General features: G+C 46.2%; 1 protein-coding gene across 1 annotated transcript in view; it reads left to right on the forward strand.

Moving 5' to 3' along the window:
- LOC141145627 (cyclic nucleotide-binding domain-containing protein 2-like) overlaps positions 1-20886 on the forward strand; it is a 72766-nt gene that overhangs the window by 9453 nt on the left and 42427 nt on the right. The window contains exons 5-7 of the mRNA XM_073632457.1: positions 11030-11193; positions 13545-13701; positions 16101-16252. Coding sequence (XP_073488558.1) covers positions 11030-11193; positions 13545-13701; positions 16101-16252 — 473 coding nt within the window. The remainder of the gene's footprint in view (positions 1-11029; positions 11194-13544; positions 13702-16100; positions 16253-20886) is intronic.

Raw genomic sequence — 20886 nt, forward strand, 5'->3', positions numbered from 1 at the left:
TACAGATCTTCCCCCAGTACAGCTTCCCCGACCCCAAATACATACCCCCCCCCCCCCAATACACATCCCCATAGTACAGCTCTCCCACAATATACATCTCTCTCCTCCAGTATAGCTCCTACTTTGTACACATCTCACCCCCTAATATAATCCCCCCCAATACAGATCTCCCCCCCAGTATACATTTCTCCCCCCAATATGGCTCCCCCAGTACACATCTCTCCCCCCAATTTGGCTCCCCCAATACTTTTCTCCCTCACCAGTGCACATCTCCCACCTCCAGTACAGCTCCCCCTAATACAGATCTCCCCCTCTACACCCCCCCAGTACACATCTCCCATCTCCAGTAAAACTCCCTCCAATACAGATCTCCCCCAGTACACACAGCCCCCTCCCCCCAGTACACATTTCCCACCTTCAGTACAGCTCCCCCTAATACAGATCTCCCCCAGTACACATCCCCCCCCCCAGTACACATCTCCCACCTTCGGTACAGCACCCCTAATACAGATCTCCCCCAGTACACCCCCCCCCCCAGTACACATCTCCCACCTTCGGTACAGCTCCCCCTAATACAGATCTCCACCAGTACACACCCCCCCCCCAGTACACATCTCCCACCTTCGGTACAGCACCCCTAATACAGATCTCCCCCCAGTACACACCCCCCCCCAGTACACATCTCCCACCTTTGGTACAGCACCCCTAATACAGATCTCCCCCAGTACACATCCCCCCCCCCCCCCAGTACACATCTCCCACCTTTGGCACAGCACCCCTAATACAGATCTCCCCCAGTACACATCCCCCCCCCCAGTACACATCTCCCACCTCCAGTACAGCTCCCCCTAATACAGATCTCCCCCAGTACACATTTCTCCCCCCCCCCCCAGTACACATCTCCCACCTCCAGTACAGCTCCCCCTAATACAGATCTCCCCCAGTACACATTTCTCCCCCCCCCCCCCCAGTACACATCTCCCACCTCCAGTACAGCTCCCCCTAATACAGATCTCCCCCAGTACACATTTCTCCCCCCCCCCCCCAGTACACATCTCCCACCTCCAGTACAGCTCCCCCTAATACAGATCTCCCCCAGTACACATTTCTCCCCCCAGAAATAAAAACAAAAAAAGAATTGAGCTAGGTGCATGTACAATGAAATTAAGTATGTGTTGTGAATTAAATCTACCGTGATGGAAGTCCTGCTGCTAAGCACTATAACCCTGATATAAGGGCAAAGAAGAAACGTGTAAATATATGAAGTGCAGCGCTGGACAAGTAAATTAAAGTTTTATCAAAATAAATTAATAAGATACTAATAAAATAGTGTAAAACAGTGATAGAAAATCAACACTTCATACAAGTAAATATTCTTGAAATATCAACTAAAATAGTGAAATGGTTCAAAGAAAACAGTAAAAGTCCACAAAAAAATGTCCAAAAATGATTGTATAGGTAAAAAAGTGTAAAGAATCCAAATGCGATGCTCCAACTTAATAGTGCTGCCCGTCACCAAGTGAAAAAAAAATGGAGGCTTACCAGAAAGCCTGCGACCGCCCTTACTCAGGGGGGTCAATACAGGCTTAGTAGATCACCACAGCAATCACGACATGATCCTAGCTGGTGGTCCCCGGATCTCCTTCCTCCTTTCCGGATATATCATTAATAGCAGCACTGAATGCTCTAGAGAGCGTGGTGACAGGATACCTCGGAACAGCGAGCACTCCAGCAGGGCTAAAACATATCAAAGAGAAGAAGGGACTCCCATAGTGTAGAATGCCAAATTGGTTTATTTAAAAATTAGCAGATAAGTACTGCATAAATATCACAAATAAAGAGGAAAAAAATCCAGCAAGAATCTGAACAGGAATAAAAAAGGCTTCACCGCCGTTTAAAATTGAATTGCGCATGCGCGATGCGAGTTCACGTTGTGACCCTACGGCCGTTTCGTCACAACTGAGGTCATCAGGGGTACGCAATCGCGCATGCGCATTAAATAGCCGAACGGCGCTTTGTGAAGCACCGCTATTGTCTTAGCCAATAGCAGTGCTTCACAAAGCGCCGTTCGGCTATTTAAAGCGGGGGTTCACCCACACCGCCAAAAAAAAAAATATTAAAAGCCAGCAGCTACAAATACTGCAGCTGCTGACTTTTAATACATTGCCACTTACCTGTCCCGGGGTCCAGCGTTGTCGGCAGGGGACGCCGAGAACCCGCTCGGTTCTCGGCAGCTGCCGCCGCCATCCTAGGTGAGGGAATCAGGAAGTGAAGCGTTGCAGCTTCACTTCCCGGTTCCCTACTGCGCATGTGCGAGTCGCGCTGCGCGTCCCTAGTGGTCCCCGCTTTCTGCTGGGAGCTGTGTGTTCCCAGCAGACAGCGCGGTCGGGACAGGAAGAAGCATAGACTCCCATGGGAGTCTATGCCGGAAGTAGGTGCAAATACCTGTCTTTGACAGGTATTTGCACCCCCTCCCCCCTGAAAGGTGCCAAATGTGACACCGGAGGGGGGGAGGGTTCCGAAAAGAGGAAGTTCCATTTTTGTGTGGAACTCCGCTTTAATGCGCGTGCGCGATTGTGTACCCCTGATGACGTCAGTTGTGACGAAACGGCCGTAGGGTCACAACGTGAACTTGCATCGCACATGCGCGATTCAATTTTAAACGGCGGTGACGCCTTTTTTATTCCTGTTCAGATTCTTGCTGGATTTTTTTCCTCTTTATTTGTGATATTTATGCAGTACTTATCTGCTAATTTTTAAATAAACCAATTTGGCATTCTACACTATGGGAGTCCCTTCTTCTCTTTGATATGTTTTAGCCCTGCTGGAGTGCTCGCTGTTCCGAGGTATCCTGTCACCACGCTCTCTAGAGCATTCAGTGCTGCTATTAATGATATATCCGGAAAGGAGGAAGGAGATCCGGGGACCACCAGCTAGGATCCTGTCGTGATTGCTGTGGTGATCTACTAAGCCTGTATTGACCCCCCTGAGTAAGGGCGGTCGCAGGCTTTCTGGTAAGCCTCCTTTTTTTTTCACTTGGTGACGGGCAGCACTATTAAGTTGGAGCATCGCATTTGGATTCTTTACACTTTTTTACATATACAATCATTTTTGGACATTTTTTTGTGGACTTTTACTGTTTTCTTTGAACCATTTCACTATTTCAGTTGGTATTTCAAGAATATTTACTTGTATGAAGTGTCGATTTTCTATCACTGTTTTACACTATTTTATTAGTATCTTATTAATTTATTTTGATAACACTTTAATTTACCTGTCCAGCGCTGCACTTCATATATTTACACATTTCTCCCCCCAGCACACATCTCTCACCTCCAGTAGAACTCCCCCTAATACAGATCTCCCCCAGTACACATCTCCCACCTCCAGTACAGCTCCCCCTAATACAGATCTCTCTAGTACTCATTTCACCCCCCAATAAGACTCCCCCCAGTACACATTCCCCCCTCCAGTACAGCTCCTCCCCAATACAGATTTTGCCCAGCACACATCTCTCCCCCCAATATGGCTCCCCCTCTCTCTCCCCCAGTACACAACACCTTTCCCCAGTACAGCTCCCCCCCAATACACATCTCTCCCCTCTAAGTACTTATCTTTCCCCTCCAGTACAGCTTCTCTTCAGTACACATCTCTCCCCCTAATACAGCTCCCCCCAATACAAATCTCCCCCCCCCAAGTACATACCCCTCCTCCAGGGTATACATCTTTCCCCCAGTATAGCCCTCCCAGTACACATTCTCCCCCAGTACACAACACCTTTACCCAGTACATCTCCCCCAATACACATCTCTTCCCCCAGTACAGCTCCCCTCAATACCGATCTCCCACTAAGTACTCATCTTTTCTCTCCAGTACAGCTTCTCCTCAGTACACATCCCTCCCCCCCAGTACAGCTCCCCCAAAACAAATCTCCCCCAAAGTACACACCCCTCCCCCCTAGTACAACTCCCCCCAATACAGATCTCCCCCCCTACACATCTCCTCCCTCCAATATAGTTCCTCTCTAGTACAGAGCTCCCCCACCCAGTACACACCTCCCCCCCAATATGACTCCCTCCAATCGAGATCTCTCCCCAGTATACACTCCCCTTCTAATACAGCTCCCTCCATTACAAATCTTTCCCCAGTACACATCTCCTCCCCTACTACACCCCCCCCCCCAATACAGATACCCCCCAGTACACATCCCTCCTTCTAATACAGCTCCCTCCATTACAAATCTTTCCCCAGTACACATCTCCTCCCCTACTACACCCCCCCCCCAATACAGATACCCCCCAGTACACATCCCTCCTTCTAATACAGCTCCCTTCATTACAAATCTTCCCCCAGTACACATCTTGTCCCCTACTACACCCCCCCCCAATACAGATACCCCCCCAGTACACATCCCCCTTCTAATACAGCTCCCTCTATTACAAATCTTCCCCCAGTACACATCTCCTCCCCTACTACACCCCCCCAATACAGATACCCCCCCAGTACACATCCCCCTTCTAATACAGCTCCCTCTATTACAAATCTTCCCCCAGTACACATCTCCTCCCCTACTACATCCCCCCCAATACAGATTCCCCCCCCAGTACACATCCCCCCTTCTAATACAGCTCCCTCCATTACAAATCTTTCCCCAGTACACATCTCCTCCCCTACTGCATCCCCCCCTCAATACAGATACCCCCCCGTACACATCCCCCCTTCTAATACAGCTCCCTCTATTACAAATCTTTCCCCAGTACACATCTCCTCCCCTACTACACCCCCCCCCCCCCAATACAGATACCCCCCCCAGTACACATCCCCCCTTCTAATACAGCTCCCTCCATTACAAATCTTTCCCCAGTACACATCTCCTCCCCTACTGCATCCCCCCCCTCAATACAGATACCCCCCCGTACACATCCCCCCTTCTAATACAGCTCCCTCCATTACAAATCTTCCCCCAGTACACATCTCCTCCCTTACTACATCCCCCCCAATACAGATCCCCCCCCAGAGTACACAAATCCCCCCTTCTAATACAGCTCCCTCCATTACAAATCTTCCCCCAGTACACATCTCCTCCCCTACTACACCCCCCCCCCCAATACAGATTACCCCCCCCCCCCCCCAGTACACATCCCCCCTTCTAATACAGCTCCCTCCATTACAAATCTTCCCCCAGTACACATCTCCTCCCCTACTACATCCCCCCCAATACAGATCCCCCCCCCCCAGTACACAAATCCCCCCTTCTAATACAGCTCCCTCCATTACAAATCTTCCCCCAGTACACATCTCCTCCCCTACTACACCCCCCCCCCTCAATACAGACCCCCCCAGTACACATCCCTCCATCTAATACAGCTCCCTCCATTACAAATCTTCCCCCAGTACACATCTCCTCCCCTACTACATCTCCCCTCAATACAGATCCCCCCCCAGTGCACATCCCCCCTTCTAATACAGCTCCCTCCATTACAAATCTTTCCCCAGTACACATCTCCTCCCCTACTGCATCCCCCCCCTCAATACAGATACCCCCCCGTACACATCCCCCCTTCTAATACAGCTCCCTCCATTACAAATCTTCCCCCAGTACACATCTCCTCCCTTACTACATCCCCCCCAATACAGATCCCCCCCCAGAGTACACAAATCCCCCCTTCTAATACAGCTCCCTCCATTACAAATCTTCCCCCAGTACACATCTCCTCCCCTACTACACCCCCCCCCCCAATACAGATTACCCCCCCCCCCCCCCAGTACACATCCCCCCTTCTAATACAGCTCCCTCCATTACAAATCTTCCCCCAGTACACATCTCCTCCCCTACTACATCCCCCCCAATACAGATCCCCCCCCCCCAGTACACAAATCCCCCCTTCTAATACAGCTCCCTCCATTACAAATCTTCCCCCAGTACACATCTCCTCCCCTACTACACCCCCCCCCCTCAATACAGACCCCCCCAGTACACATCCCTCCATCTAATACAGCTCCCTCCATTACAAATCTTCCCCCAGTACACATCTCCTCCCCTACTACATCCCCCCCCCTCAATACAGATCCCCCCCAGTACACATCCCTCCTTCTAATACAGCTCCCTCCATTACAAATCTTCCCCCAGTACACATCTCCTCCCCTACTACATCCCCCCCCCTCAATACAGATCCCCCCCAGCACACATCTCCTCCCCTACTACACCCCCCCAATACAGATACCCCCCCCCAGTACACATCCCCCCTTCTAATACAGCTCCCTCCATTACAAATCTTCCCCCAGTACACATCTCCTCCCCTACTACACCCCCCCCCCTCAATACAGACCCCCCCCCCCAGTACACATCCCTCCTTCTAATACAGCTCCCTCCATTACAAATCTTCCCCCAGTACACATCTTCTCCCCTACTACATCCCCCCCCAATACAGATCCCCCCCCAGTGCACATCTCCTCCCCTACTACATCCCCCAATACAGATCCCCCCCCCCAGTACACATTGCCCTTCTTCCAGTACAGCTGCTCCCCAGTACACATTCCTCCCTCAAGTACAGATCCCTCCAGTGCAGTCCCCTCCCCCCCCCAGGACACAACGCCCCTCCCTCCCCCACTACACATTTCTTCCCCCCAGTACATCTCTCCCCACAAGTCCCTCCTCCTCCTACAAGTTCCTCCTCCATAAAACAGACTCACCAGTTCAACCAGGTATTTTTGAGTACAGTGGAACCTCGGATTACGAGTACAATCCATTCCAGGAGAATGCTTGTAATCTAAAGCACTCGTATATCAAAGCGAGTTTCCCCCATAGAAGTCAATGGAAACGAAGATAATTTGTTCCACGTTGACTTCTATTGCATGCAATACCGCATGTGGCCAGAGGTGGGGTGGGGATAATCGGAAATACTCAGAGACCACTTGGATGCACATGGAAACCCTCAGAAAGGCTCGGAAATGGAGTATTTCCGAGTGTTTCTGAGTATTTCCAAGCGGCTGTTCCGAACGGCCCCTGAGTGTCACCGGCACCCCCACACCTCTGGCCAAATGCGGTACTGCACACCGCAGAGCCTTGAAACACTCGCAAACCGAGTCAGGGTTTTAAAAAATAACAGCTCATATTGCGAAACGCTCGTTAACCGCGTTACTCGCAATCTGAGGTTCCGCTGTATAGGGAAGTCCTCCCTTGGCTGTGTCGTGTGACCGGAGCCAGGGAGGAGATAAGGAGAGCCTCCCTGGCAGCAGGAGCGGCAACTTCAGCACTGACAGTTTGGGCCCCCTATCCCCCACCTTATCTACGTCCCTGGATCCAGATTCACCATCTGAACTGAGATGCTGCCTCAGAGATGTCCCTTCCTGTAAATGCTGGTGCCTGTTCAGTTCTTGGCTGTGATCACAAAATGTCTGACACAGATCAGTTAAAAAAATCCATCCTTGACCTCTAGTCAGTGGCTTTGCTTAGGCTAAGATGGTCCCATCCGTCTGCTGCAGGCAGGAGAAAGCATATCCTCAGTCTCCTCTTCCCCAGTGATCAGTCTGCAACACTCTATCTTTGTAGCAAGTCACAAGTTGAGAATTTTCAATTCTCAGTTGTAGATTCTCAGCTTGTGACTTGCTACAAAGATACAGTGTTGCAGACTGATCACTGGGGAAGAGGAGACTGAGGATATGCTTTCTCCTGCCTGCAGCAGACGGATGGAACCATCTTAGCCTTAGCAAAGCCACTGACTAGAGGTCAAGGATGGCTTTTTTAACTATTTGCCACCCGCAGGACGTCCATAGATGTTCTCGGGTTGCAATGGTTATACCAGGATGATTTCCGCACCTACAGGCATCATCCTGGTATGAACATTTTCAGCTGACGCTTCCCTTTATAGCAGGAGTGATTTGATTGGCTAAATAGCCACTCGATCACTTCTGCGGGTGGCGGAAAGGGGTCCCACCCCCACTCCTCCCGCCTCACCTGGGCTCTACCGTCCAATCGCAGAGATCGGGAGCGATGCGACCGGCGGACGTTGTTCCTCTCTCTCTGTGACCCCCGGAAACCGGGAGCGACGACTATGTTAGCAGCCGGGAAAGCAGCCAATCAGACTGATCTGTGTCTGGTCGTCTGCATTGGAGGCCAGAGGAGGGATCTGGGGTCTAATCGATCTCTCCATGAAGAGGACCTGTCTTGGCCCATGCTGTCACATTGTTCATCCCTTGTTATAGCAATAAAGCTAATCCAAAAAAAGAGTGTAAGAAATAAAGTGTTGTATAAAATACATAATAATAATTTAAAAGTAATAACAAAATAATAAATAAAATAAATAATAATAATAAAGAAAAATTGAAAGCACCGACGCGCAAATGCGTATGCGTATGCATATGTTACTGTAAACGGTGATCGCACCACACATGTGAGGTATTGTCGTGATCGTTAGAGCGAGAGCAATAATTCTAGCACTGGACCCCCTCTGTAGCTCTAAACTGGTAACTTGTAAAGATGTTTAACCGCTTGCTGACCAGCCGCCGTCATTATACTGCGGCAGGTCGGCACGTTCCCGCAAGCCGTCGTAGCTATACGTCGGCTCCTTTAAGTGGGCTAGTAGATGCGCGCACAAGCTGCACTGCAGGGGTCGTGATGACCGCCGCCCACGAGCAAACTCAGGCACAAGAGGCAGAGCAGGAACGTGTGTGTGTGTGTGTGTGTAAACATACAAATTCCTGTTCTGTTCTGTGAGGAGAGACAGATCGTGAGTTCCTACTAGCTAGGAACAACGATCTGTCTTCTCCTCTAGTCAGTCCCCTCCCCACTACAGTTAGAACACACAGTCAGGGAACACACTTAACCCCTTGATCGCCCCCTAGTGGTAACCCCTTCCCTGCCAGTAACATTTACACAGTAATCAACGCATTTTTTTATAGCACTGATCGCTGTATAATTGTCAGTCGTCCCAAAAATGTGTTGAGAGTGTCCGATGTGTCCGCCATAATGTCGCAGTCACAATAAAAATCGCAGATCGCTCTTTTTTTTGTTGATAGCACAAAAAATAAAAACCGCAGAGGTGATCAAATACCACCAAAAGAAAGCTCTATTTGTGGGGAAAAAAGGACATCAATTTTGTTTGGGTACAGAATCGCACGACCGCGCAATTGTCAGTTAAAGCAATGCAGTGCCGTATCGCAAAAAATGCTCTGGTCCTTGAGCAGCCAAATCTTCCGGGGCTGAAGTGGTTAGAGCGTCCCCTATGGAGATTTTTAAGCGCCGTAGTTTGCTGCCATTTGATGGGCAGATGCTATTTTAAAGCATGACATGTCAGGTATCTATTTACTCGGCATAACATCATCTTTTACATTCTAAAAAAAAATTGGGGTAACGATTATGTTTTGTCTTTTTAACCACTTGCTGACTGTGTTCCGCATATACTGTGAACTGTATGTCAGTCTGTGCATGTGGAACTGCGGGCGCATGTGCGCCCATCGCGGGAGCTCGCCCGCAGATCCGGCGGACTCAATGTCACCGCAAACGGGGATCTGCCGATGTAAACAAGGCAGATCTCCGTTCTGACAGGGGGAGGAGAGAGAGATCAGCTGTTCCTAGTGATCAGGAACAGCGATCTCTCTCCTCCCCCAGTCAGTGCCCTCCCCCTGACACTTATGCCCCGTACACACGGTCGGACATTGATCGGACATTCCGACAACAAAATCCATGGATGTTGGCTCAAACTTGTCTTGCATACACACGGTCACACAAAGTTGTCAGAAAATCCGATCATTCTGAACGCGGTGACGTAAAACACGTACGTCGGGGCTATAAACTGGGCAATAGCCAATAGCTTTCATCTCTTTATTTATTCTGAGCATGCGTGGCACTTTGTGTGTCGGATTTGTGTACACACGATCGGAATTTCCAACAATGGATTTGGTCGTCGGAAAATTTTATATCCTGCTCTCAAACTTTGTGTGTCGGAAAATCCGATGGAAAATGTGTGATGGAGCCCACACACGGTTGGAATTTCCAACAACAAGGTCCTATCACACATTTTCCGTCGGAAAATCCAACCGTGTGTACGGGGCATTAGAAAGCACCTCCCTAGGACACACTTAACCCCTTGATCGCCCCCTAATGTTATCCTCTTCCCTGCCAGTGACATTTATACAGTGACAGTGTATTTTTATAGCACTGATCCCTGTATTGGTGTCACTGGTCACCAAAAAGTGTCACTTAGTGCCAGATTTGTCCACCAAAATGGCGCAGTCCAACTAAAAATCGCAGATCGCCACCATTACTAGTAAAAACAATGAAAAAAAAAAAAAAGTCCCTAAATCTTTCCCCAATTTTGTAGACGCTATAACTTTTTGCGCAAGCCAATCAATATACTGTATATATTTTTTTTTTACCAAAAATATGTAGCAGAATACATATTGGCCTAAACTAATGAATAAATTAGTTTTTTTAATATGGATATTTTGGATATGTATTGTTTTTTTTTTTTTTCAAATTGTTGCTCTTTTTTTAGTTTATAGCGCAAAAAATAAAAAAAAAACGCAGAGGTGATCAAATACTACCAAAAGAAAGCTTTATTTGGAAGGGGGGGGGCACAAATTTTGCTTTGGTACAAAGTCGCATAGCTGCGCAATTGTCAGTTAAAGCGACGTAATGCCGTATCGCAAAAAAAAAAATGGCCTGGTCGTTAAGGGGGTAAATCCTTCCGGGGGGCTGAAGTGGTTAAAAAAAATAAATAAATTGCATTTGAAAATCACTGTGCGAATACTGCGTGACACAGAATATCGCAACACCCACCTTTTTATTCTCTAGGGCCTCTGCTAAAATATATATAATGTTTGGGGGGCTCAGAGTAATTTTCTAGCAAAAAATGGAAAAAAAAGAGTTGATTTTTACATGTAGTAGCGAAGTGTCAGAATTGGCTACAATTGATACAAAGTGGTTAATGATAACAGTTGTAGCTTTTCTGATAAATGATACAGTTGCTGTTTCTTGAGGTTCATCCAGAAACATTCGCTGTTTATGTTTTTTTTTTTTTATTTATAGTTCACCTTCCCTGAAAAAGCGATAGAGGTGGCGCTGCGGAAGCCGGAGGACCGCTCTGAGCATGACATTCGTTTTATCCGCAGTATGATGATGGGGATCCTCAGCTTCCGCCGATACAGCACCCAGATGCAGCACATGCTGGCCCGAGTCGTGTATTACCGCAAGTCAGTACAGGGCCGCCGCTCACTCACCATGAACCAATGCGGCAACAACCAGTAGTGGGGGGGGGGGGGCAGCATTTCATTCCAAATTGAAAATTGGGACAAATTTTCTGTAATTCAGGAATTCGGATGTATCCGCAATTCAGAATTACAATAGTAACGAATTTGAAAATAAATCCAAAATACCGAAAAACTAAAATTGCGGACAAAATTCGGATAATTTTCTAATCGAATTCGAATTTCAGAAGACAATGCAATAGAATAGAAAATGAAGGAATGAAATAGAAAAGAATAGAATAGGATTGAATACAAAAAAATAGAATAGAAAATAATATAATAGAGTAAAATAGAACAGAATGCAAAATAAAAGAATGGAAAAAAATACAAAAGAAAATAAAGGGATAGAATAAAAAATAAAGGTCAAGCTCAAACGAACAGGCCCCTCTGATTCCTTCTGTATTGATTTGGATTATAACTGTACTGTCTTCACTAACGTTGTAAAGCGCTGCGCAAATTGTTGGCACTATATAAATCTCGTATAATAATAATAATAATATTATTAATAATAAGGAAAAGGAATATAATAGAAAAGAAAATAATAGAATAGAGTAAAAAAGAACAAAATAGAATAGAAAATAAAAGAACAGAATAGAAAATAAAGGAAAAAAATAGGAAATAATAGAATAGAATAGAAAATAATAGAATAGAGTAAAACAGAACAAAATAGAATAGAAAATAAAGGAATAGAATAGAATAAAAAAAGAACAGAATAGAAAATCAAGGATTAAAATAGAGTAAAAAAAGAAGAAAATAGAAAATAAAGGAATAAAATAGAAAAGAATATAATAGATCAGAAAATAATACAATAGAAAATAAAATAAAATAATAGAGTAAAACAGAACAGAATACAAAATAAAAGAATGGAAAAGAATAGAATAAAAAATAAAGGTAAGCTCAAAGGAGCAGGGCCCTCTGATCCCTCCTATATTGATTTAGATTGTAACTGTACTGTCTGCCCTCACATTGTAAAGCGCTGCGGAAACTGTTGGCGCTGTATAAATTCTGTTTAATAATAATATTATTATTAATAATAAAGGAATAGAATAGAAAATAAAATAATAGAATAGAGTAAAACAGAACAAAGTAGAATAGAAAATAAAAGAACAGAATAAAATAGAATAGAAAATAAAGGAATACAATGGAATAAAAAAAGAACAGAATAGAAAATAAAGGAATAAAATAGGAAAGAATATAATAGAATAGAAAATAAAATAATATACTAGAGTAAAACGGAACATAAATACAAAATAAAAGAATGGAAAAAAATAGAATAGAAAATAAAAGTCAAGCTCAAACAAACAGGGCCCCCTGATTCCTCCTATATTGATTTGGATTGTAACTGTACTGTTTTCCTTAATGTTGTAAAGCGCTGCGCAAACTGTTGGCACTATATAAATACTGTATAATAATAACAATATTATTATTAATAATAAAGGAAAAGAATAGAAAATAAAAAAATAGAATAGAGTAGAACAGAACAAAATAGAATAGAAAATAAAGGAATAGAATAAAAAAGAACAGAATAGAAAATAAAGGAATAAAACAGAAAAGATTATAATAGAATAGAAAATAATAGAATAGAAAATAAAGGAATATAATAGAGTAAAACAGAATAGAATACAAAATAAAAGAATGGAAAAAAATAGAATAGAAAATAAAGGAATAGAATAAAAAATAAAGGTCAAGCTCAAACGAACAGGCCCCTCTGATTCCTCCTGTATTGATTTGGATTGTAACTGTACTGTCTGCCCTTGTGTTGTAAAGCGCTGCGGAAACTGTTGGCGCTATATAAATTCTGAATAATAATAATATTATTATTAATAAAAAAGGAATAGAATAGAAAAGAAAATAATAGAATAGAGTAAAACAGAACAAAATAGAGTAGAAAATTAAATTAGAAAACTGTACTGTCTGCCCTCATGTTGTAAAGTGCTGGGCAAACTGTTGGCGCTATATAAATACTGTATAATAATAATAATAATATTAATAATAAAGGAATAGAAATAAAAGAATAGAATAGAAAAGAATAGAGTAAAACAGAACAAAATTGAATAGAAAAAAAAATAACAGAATAAAATAGAATAGAAAATAAAGGAATAGAATAAAAAAAGAACAAAATAGAATAAAGTCTGGACAGGTGTTGGTGCTGGGTGTCACTTCTATGGTTGTTGGGAAGACTTTGGTGTCGGGGGATTCATCCTCCTCCCAGCGATAGGGATCTAATGATCAGCTCAGCATTGATCTGTTCTCTGTCCAATAGACGATCCGGAATGACGGCAATTGTTTCTCTGCAGGTTCGGACGCGGGAGAGTCATTGTGCGAAAGGGACACCGAGGTGACAGCTTCTACTTTGTGTTCTCCGGGGTCATCGCCATCACGCAGGATGAAGACGGCACCAGCGCCCTTCTGGACCCCGAACCCATCCTGCTCCACAAAGGGGCCAGCTTTGGGGTAAGCTCTGTCCCTGGTACTGAACTACAAGACCTTTTGGAAGTGGTAAGATGGGAGGGGCTTCTGTATGTCACTTCCTCACCGACTGGTTTAACCCTTTAAATGCCACACTACGACTCTGCAATCGCATGCATTGGACACAGTTGACAGGCGGATGTGAGGCAGCCCTATGGACCTGCAGTAGTCGTGTTTGGTGGTGGAGTCCTCAGCCCCCCCCCCCACCTTTACATTAGAGTCCTCAGCCCCCCCCCCCACCTTTACATCAGAGTCCTCAGTTCCTCCCCACCTTAACATCAGAGTCTTACCTCCACCTTCACATCAAAGTCCTCAGTCCCCCCCACCCCCCACCCTTCACATCAAAGTTCTCAGTCCCCCCCACCCCCCCACCCTTCACATCAAAGTCCTCAGTCCCCTCCCCCCCACCCTTCACATCAAAGTCCTCAGTCCCCCCCCCACCCTTCACATCAAAGTCCTCAGTCCCCCCCCCACCTTCACATAAGAGTCCTCAATCCCTCCACATCTTCACATCAGAGTCCTCAGTCCCCCCCCCCCCACCCTTCACATCAAAGTCCTCAGTCCCCCCCCCCACCCTTCACATCAAAGTCCTCAGTCCCCCCCCCCACCTTCACATAAGAGTCCTCAATCCCTCCACATCTTCACATCAGAGTCCTCAGTCCCCCCCCCCACCCTTCACATCAAAGTCCTCAGTCCCCCCCCCCACCCTTCACATCAAAGTCCTCAGTCCCCCCCCACCTTCACATAAGAGTCCTCAATCCCTCCACATCTTCACATCAGAGTCCTCAATCCCCCCCCCCACCCTTCACATCAAAGTCCTCAATCCCCCCCCACCCTTCACATCAGAGTCCTCAGTCTCCCCCCCACCTTCACATAAGAGTCCTCAGTCTCCCCCCACCTTCACATCAGAGTCCTCAGTCTCCCCCCACCTTCACATCAGAGTGCTCAATTCCTCCCCCCCTTCATGTCAGAGTCCTCAATCCCTCCCTACCTTCAAATCAGAGTCCTCAATCCCCCCCCCACCCTTCACATCAGAGTCCTCAGTCTCCCCCCACCTTCACATAAGAGTCCTCAGTCTCCCCCCACCTTCACATCAGAGTCCTCAGTCTCCCCCCCACCTTCACATAAGAGTCCTCAGTCTCCCCCCACCTTCACATAAGAGTCCTCAGTCTCCCCCCACCTTCACATAAGAGTCCTCAGTCTCCCCCCCACCTTCACATAAGAGTCCTCAGTCTCCCCCCACCTTCACATCAGAGTGCTTAATTCCTCCCCCCCTTCATGTCAGAGTCCTCAATCCCTCCCTACCTTCAAATCAGAGTCCTCAGTCCACCCCCCCACCATCACATTAGAGTTCTGAATCCGTCCCCACCATCACATCAGAGTCCTCAATCCTTCCCCGTCCTCAGTCTTAAGGCCTCATGCTGGGCCTAAGCAATGCCATTTTTACAAGTATGTGACTTTTTTTCCAGTCTGTAAACACTTCTCTACGTGACCAACACTGTATCCTGGCCTAGGCCGACAAGGCCCAGGCCTAGGGCAGCACTCTACAGGGGGGGCAGCACAGAAAGAGTCCCCGTCGGCTTGCGCTGTTAGTGTAGTGACAGTCTTATGGGGTGGACTGGGCTGAGAGGCAAATAAGTCTAGCGTCCCCATAAAGCGGCCGCACTGCTTCCGGTATGCGGGTGGCTAGCATTTTGACTGTCCTATTATCCTGGACCACAAACCTTCCTCACTGTGCTATATGTTTTCTGCTGCACCATTGGCATGGTTATATCTTTTTAGTCCTCTCCATAAAACTATCCGAAATTTGTGCTTAAAGTAGAACTATAGGCAACACTTTTTTTTTTTTTTCATTTTGGAAAGAGTAAGGGAGTGTTATAGCCCCTGTCAGTTTATTTTTTACCATCCTTGTCCCATTGCAGAGATTTCCCTTCACTTCCTGCCCCATAGCCAAACAGGAAGTGAGAGGAAATCTATGCAAATTAAGGGAATCCATTGCCCCCCACGGGTCCTCGGAACTAGTGTCCCCACTCGAAAATTTCAGGGCGGGTCTTAAACAGCAAGGGGTGTGGCCTTGACAGGAAGGGGTGGGTCATATTTAAATTAGGGGGTGCACAAGTTTAGTAAGGCCTAGGGCAACACAAAACCTAAATACACTACTGTACGTGACCATGCATACGTGGGCATCTACAGGTATATTAGAAGAGGAGTGCTTAGAGGCTGAAAAAAACCATCACTTGTGCGTTCAGGAGAGGAGCGTTTGAGTAGAAAAAATGGCGACACACCTAAATGCCTGTAAACGCATGTAAGTACGCCTAAACACTAAAGTTTTATAGTAAATCCACCTGTTGATAAGCAAGGCATACTTTTCTTCCTTTTTTTAGGAAGTGGCTCTCCTGAAAGGCCTGAGGAGGAACGCCACGGTGGTCTGCATGGAAGACACGGAGTTCCTGGTGGTGGACCGGAAAGAGTTCTTCCAGAACAAGCTGGACCAGGAGCTGCAGAAAGAGCTGCAATACCGATTCCAGTTTTTCAGGTGCCTGCATGTGACTTGTGGTGACCCCACCAGCAGTGGCGGAATACATCTTCTGAGGGTTAGGGATCCCAGATCCCGTAGCAGATCAGACTCCTCCGGGTCAATGTTCAGCTTCACAGTGTCAGAACCTTTAAGCTGACCCAGCAACACTGTAAGCACGTTCCAGGAATTTCAGTGCGTCCTCCAAGTGAGTCACCAGCCTCTTCTGAGAGACCAGCCTTCTTCCTGGCTCTATCCAGCAAGGGGCCTCCCCCTAGGTCTCCTCCTTGGCAGAGCTTCCTCCACACCAGGCAGGACAGCTTCAGGACCACTTCAGCACACGTTAGGCCCCAAAACAGGCTATTGGGCCAAACAGCAGAGCTCCATCCTGCAGTGCCCCCCTAGGCCTCAGCCCAGGGGAAGAGAGCGAGCGCATGGCCAGTCCCAGATATTTATATCCTCCTCCAGCATGCACCAGTGCCATAATCCTCCTACTAGATTGGCTAAAGGAAATATAAATATTCATAACTTAGTTTTGGTTGTGAAATCTCATACTGTGACCAGTGGCACCAGTGACATCTACTGGCGACAGCGAGAAATCACAACCTTAAACTTACGCTTAGGAAAAAAACCAAGTGAAAAACTATACAATCAGTCTGAGCTAACTACGGCCCAGCCAAAAACTAAATCGACATAGTGGCCCCTGTTTAGGGCAAGGGGGCTACATGTGACTACTATGATTGGCAGTCACAGTGGTAACATGATTGGGAGTCAGCGGGACCGGCTCCAGAACATGTGACCACCCTGACAGCCAATCACATTACTAGAGCCAGGGAGCTGTCAATGACAGCTCAGTCACCATGCTGGAAACGTGCAGTGTGTTCGCTATCAGCACAGAAACTTTGGCCGCCCATGAATAAATACGTGTGACATTTGGGTTTTAAAGCCCACCCTCCTCACCCCAACACATGCGCACTACATGGGCAGCAAGAGGTTAAAGCCAAACTGAACTTTCATGTTCAGTCACCTAAATACATTCCAGGGGCATCAAAAACGAAAGGCGTGTAAAGTCTTACAGCTAGTTTTCTTTAGAAAGTAGCCACAGCCTGAGGAGAAAAGCCTGTCCCCTTGCCAGCAGGTTGCAGAGAAGGACCCTTGCTCTCTGTGTGGAAGCAGTGGTCTTTCTGCAGAGGTCCGACTTGCTTAGACAGACCTGTAGCTCAGCAAAAAACACACTACAGTCCATTTATGGTATGGTATCTATGGTACACGCTCACAACTATGCGTTTTTCAGCCGGTGTGGTTTTGGAAAGGGTCAGGGACTTTTTTCCTGTAGCAGATTGCGTGCAATATCTTCAATGGACCCGCACCAAAAATGCTAGTGTTGCGTTTTTGATGCGTTTTTACATGCTGTTTATGGGGTTTTTTTCTTTTTCCTTAACCGATTGTCGACCAGCCGCCGCAGTTATACAGCGGCAACATGGCTCGCCTGCGTGAACCGCCGTCATGTTACGTGGGTTCCCTTTTTTGTCCACTAGGGGCGCGCCTGCGCCCCCTGCTTGCCCACGGAGCCAATGCGAGTGCCCGGCGGTCGCAATCACTGCCGGGCTCCCGCGATCGCTCCGGGCACACGGAGAACTGGGATCTGTGTGTGTAAACACACAGTTTCTGGTTCTCTGAGGGGAGAAGTGACAGATCGTCTGTTCGTACAGAGTATGAACACCGATCTGTCATCTCCCCTACACAGTCCCCTCCCCCTTCAGTTAGAACACAAACTGAGGGAACACAATTAACCCCTTGATCGCCACTAGTGTTAACCCCTTCCCTGCCAGTGACATTTTTACAGTAATCAATGCATTTTTATAGCTCTGATCGCTGTATAAATGCCAATGGTCCCAAAAATGTCAAATTTGTCTGATGTGTCCGCCATAATGTCGCAGTCCCGATAAAGATCGCAGATCGCCGCCACTAGTAAAAAAAAAATAAATAAAAATGCCATAAATCTATCCCGTATTTTGTAGACGCTATAACTTTTGCGCAAACCAATCAATATACGCTTATTGCGATTTTTTATTACCAAAAATATGTAGAAGAATACGTATCGGGCTAAACTGAGGAAAAAATCGTTTTATTTATATATATTTTTGGGGGATATTTATTATAGCAAAAAATAAAAAATATTGTGTTTTTTTTTTAAATTGTCGCTCTTGTTTTGTTTTTAGTGCAAAAAATAAAAACCGCCGAGGTGATCAAATACCACCAAAAAGAAAGCTCTATTTGTGGGGAAAAAGGGACATCAATTTTGTTTGGGCACAGCGTCGCACGACCGCGCATTTGTCAGTTAAAGCGACGCAGTGCCGAATCGTAAAAAGTGCTCTGGTCAGGAAGGGGGTAAAATCTTCCGAGGCTGAAGCGGTTAAGGAGTGGCCGGGAAGCCGGCCGCCGCGTCCTTAACAACCGATGAATCATCAGCTGTCAGCGGGGTTCCCCCCCCCCCCCATGACATCATCGACTGGTGCAAGCTGGGCCGCCAACGTCACAGGGGGCGGTGCTACCCTTGGCTTATTAAGAAGTGTCAGATGGCGGAGCAGAAAGACGGCGGGAGCCTTAGGCGCGAGCGGAGCTTTTTTTTTTCTTTTTCCGGGTCCTACATTGGAGGACATTGTTTTTTTATTTGTCAAAAACTCGTGTTGTGTCTTTACTCACTTTTTACACATTTTTGGTGAATGGGTTAGGGATACAATGTACCCCATACTCATTCAAATAGTTGGGGGGGGGGGGGCCGGGATCTGGGGGCCCCCTTGTTAAATTCCGATAAGTCCCCTGCCTGCAGAGCCCCGCAACCCTGGCCGGTGGTTGTGGGGGTCTGCGGGCAGGGGGCTCAATGAAAGAGGCCTTTGTCCCCAACAAAATTGGGACAACGTGCCCAAAAGCACCCCCCCCCATGTTGAGGGCATGTGGCCTGGTATGGTTCAGGAGGGGGGGGGGATAACTTGCTAGTCCCCTCCCTTTCCTGACCTGCCAGGCTGCATGCTCGGATAAGGATCTGGTATAGGTTTTGGCACGCTATTTTTTTTTTTTTTTTTACATTTTGGCATGGGTTTCCCCTCAAAATCCATACCAGACCCGAATGGCCAGGTATGGATTGTGGGGGGGGGCCAACGCAGTTTTTTCCCCATTTATTTTTGCCTGAATTTTTTTTTTTTTTTACATTCAGCTGTCAGCGGGATGACTCATCGGTTGCTAAGGACGAGGCGGCCAGCTTTCTGGCCCACTCTTTAGCAACCAGCTATTCACAGTTTGTTAAAGAAAAGGAAAAAAACCCAAAATGCACAAAAGCTGCATGAAAAAATGCAGTTTAACCACTTAAAGACCAGAAGGATTTACCCCCTTAATGACCAGCCCATTTTTTGCGATACGACACTGCCTCACTTTAACTGACAATTGCACGGTCGTGCGAAGTTGTACCCAAATAAGGTTTATATCCTTTTTTTCTTACAAATAGAGCCTTTTTTGGTGGTTCTTGATCACCTCTATGCTTTTTATTTTTTGCGCTATAAACAAAAAAAAAAAACAATTTTGAAAAAAAAGCAATACTTTTTAATTCTTGTTATAATAAATATCCCCCCAAAAATGTAAAAAAAAACTAATTTCTTCCTCAGTTTTTTGGTAAAAAAAAATCGCAATAAGTGTATATTGATTGGTTTGCGCAAAAGTTATATCGTCTACAAAATAGGGGATAGATTTATGGCATTTTTATTACTTTTATTTACTTTTTTTTAACTTTTTACTTTTTTTTACTAGTAATGGTAATCAAACTAGTAACTAGTAACTAGTAATCAATCAGCGATTTTTAGTGGGACTCCGACATTGCGGCAGACAGATCGGACACTTTTGACACTTTTTTGGGACCATTGACATTTATACAGCGATCAGTGCTATAAAAATGCACTGATTACTGTATAAATTACACTAGCAGGGAAAGGGGTTAACACTAGGGGGCGATCTGTAGGAGGGAGTGGACTGACTGGAGGAGGAGAGAGATCGTTGTTCCTGATCACTAGGAACAGCAGATCTCTCTCTCTTCCCCTGTCAGAACGGGGATCTGTCTGTTTACATTGACAGATCCCCGTTCTGCCTCTCTGTGGAACGATCGCGGTTGGCTGGCGGACATCGCTGCCGCCGGTTACACGCAACCTTCGGCGCCGTGCTTGCGCTCACTGTATCTATTACACAAACCGACGTACAGCTATGGTGATTCGCGTAATAGAGTCAACATGCCGCAGTATAATGACGGCGGCTGGTCGGCAAGTGGTTAAACAAAACAGAGCCTCTGGGCATTCCCCCAGCTCGAGCATAACATCAAGATAAAACATATTTCATAGAACTAAAGGAGTACAAACAAAAAACAATTAATCTGCTCGGGTCCACCATGAGGGAGGAGTAATCAAAGACTATTACTGTATACAGGCCTTCTCAACTTATTATTTTCAGATGTAAGGATTAACACATGACCATGACCACAACCACCTCTAATTCAGTAAAGATTCTGTACATATGAGAGGACTCTACTAAAGGGCACTTGGGGCAAGGGCTAGTAAGGAAAGAGAAACCACACAGTGATGATATATCTTAGGATTCATTAGTATGAAGAG

Source organism: Aquarana catesbeiana, linkage group LG05, assembly GCF_042186555.1.
Source record: "Aquarana catesbeiana isolate 2022-GZ linkage group LG05, ASM4218655v1, whole genome shotgun sequence".
Lineage (NCBI taxonomy): Eukaryota > Metazoa > Chordata > Amphibia > Anura > Ranidae > Aquarana > Aquarana catesbeiana.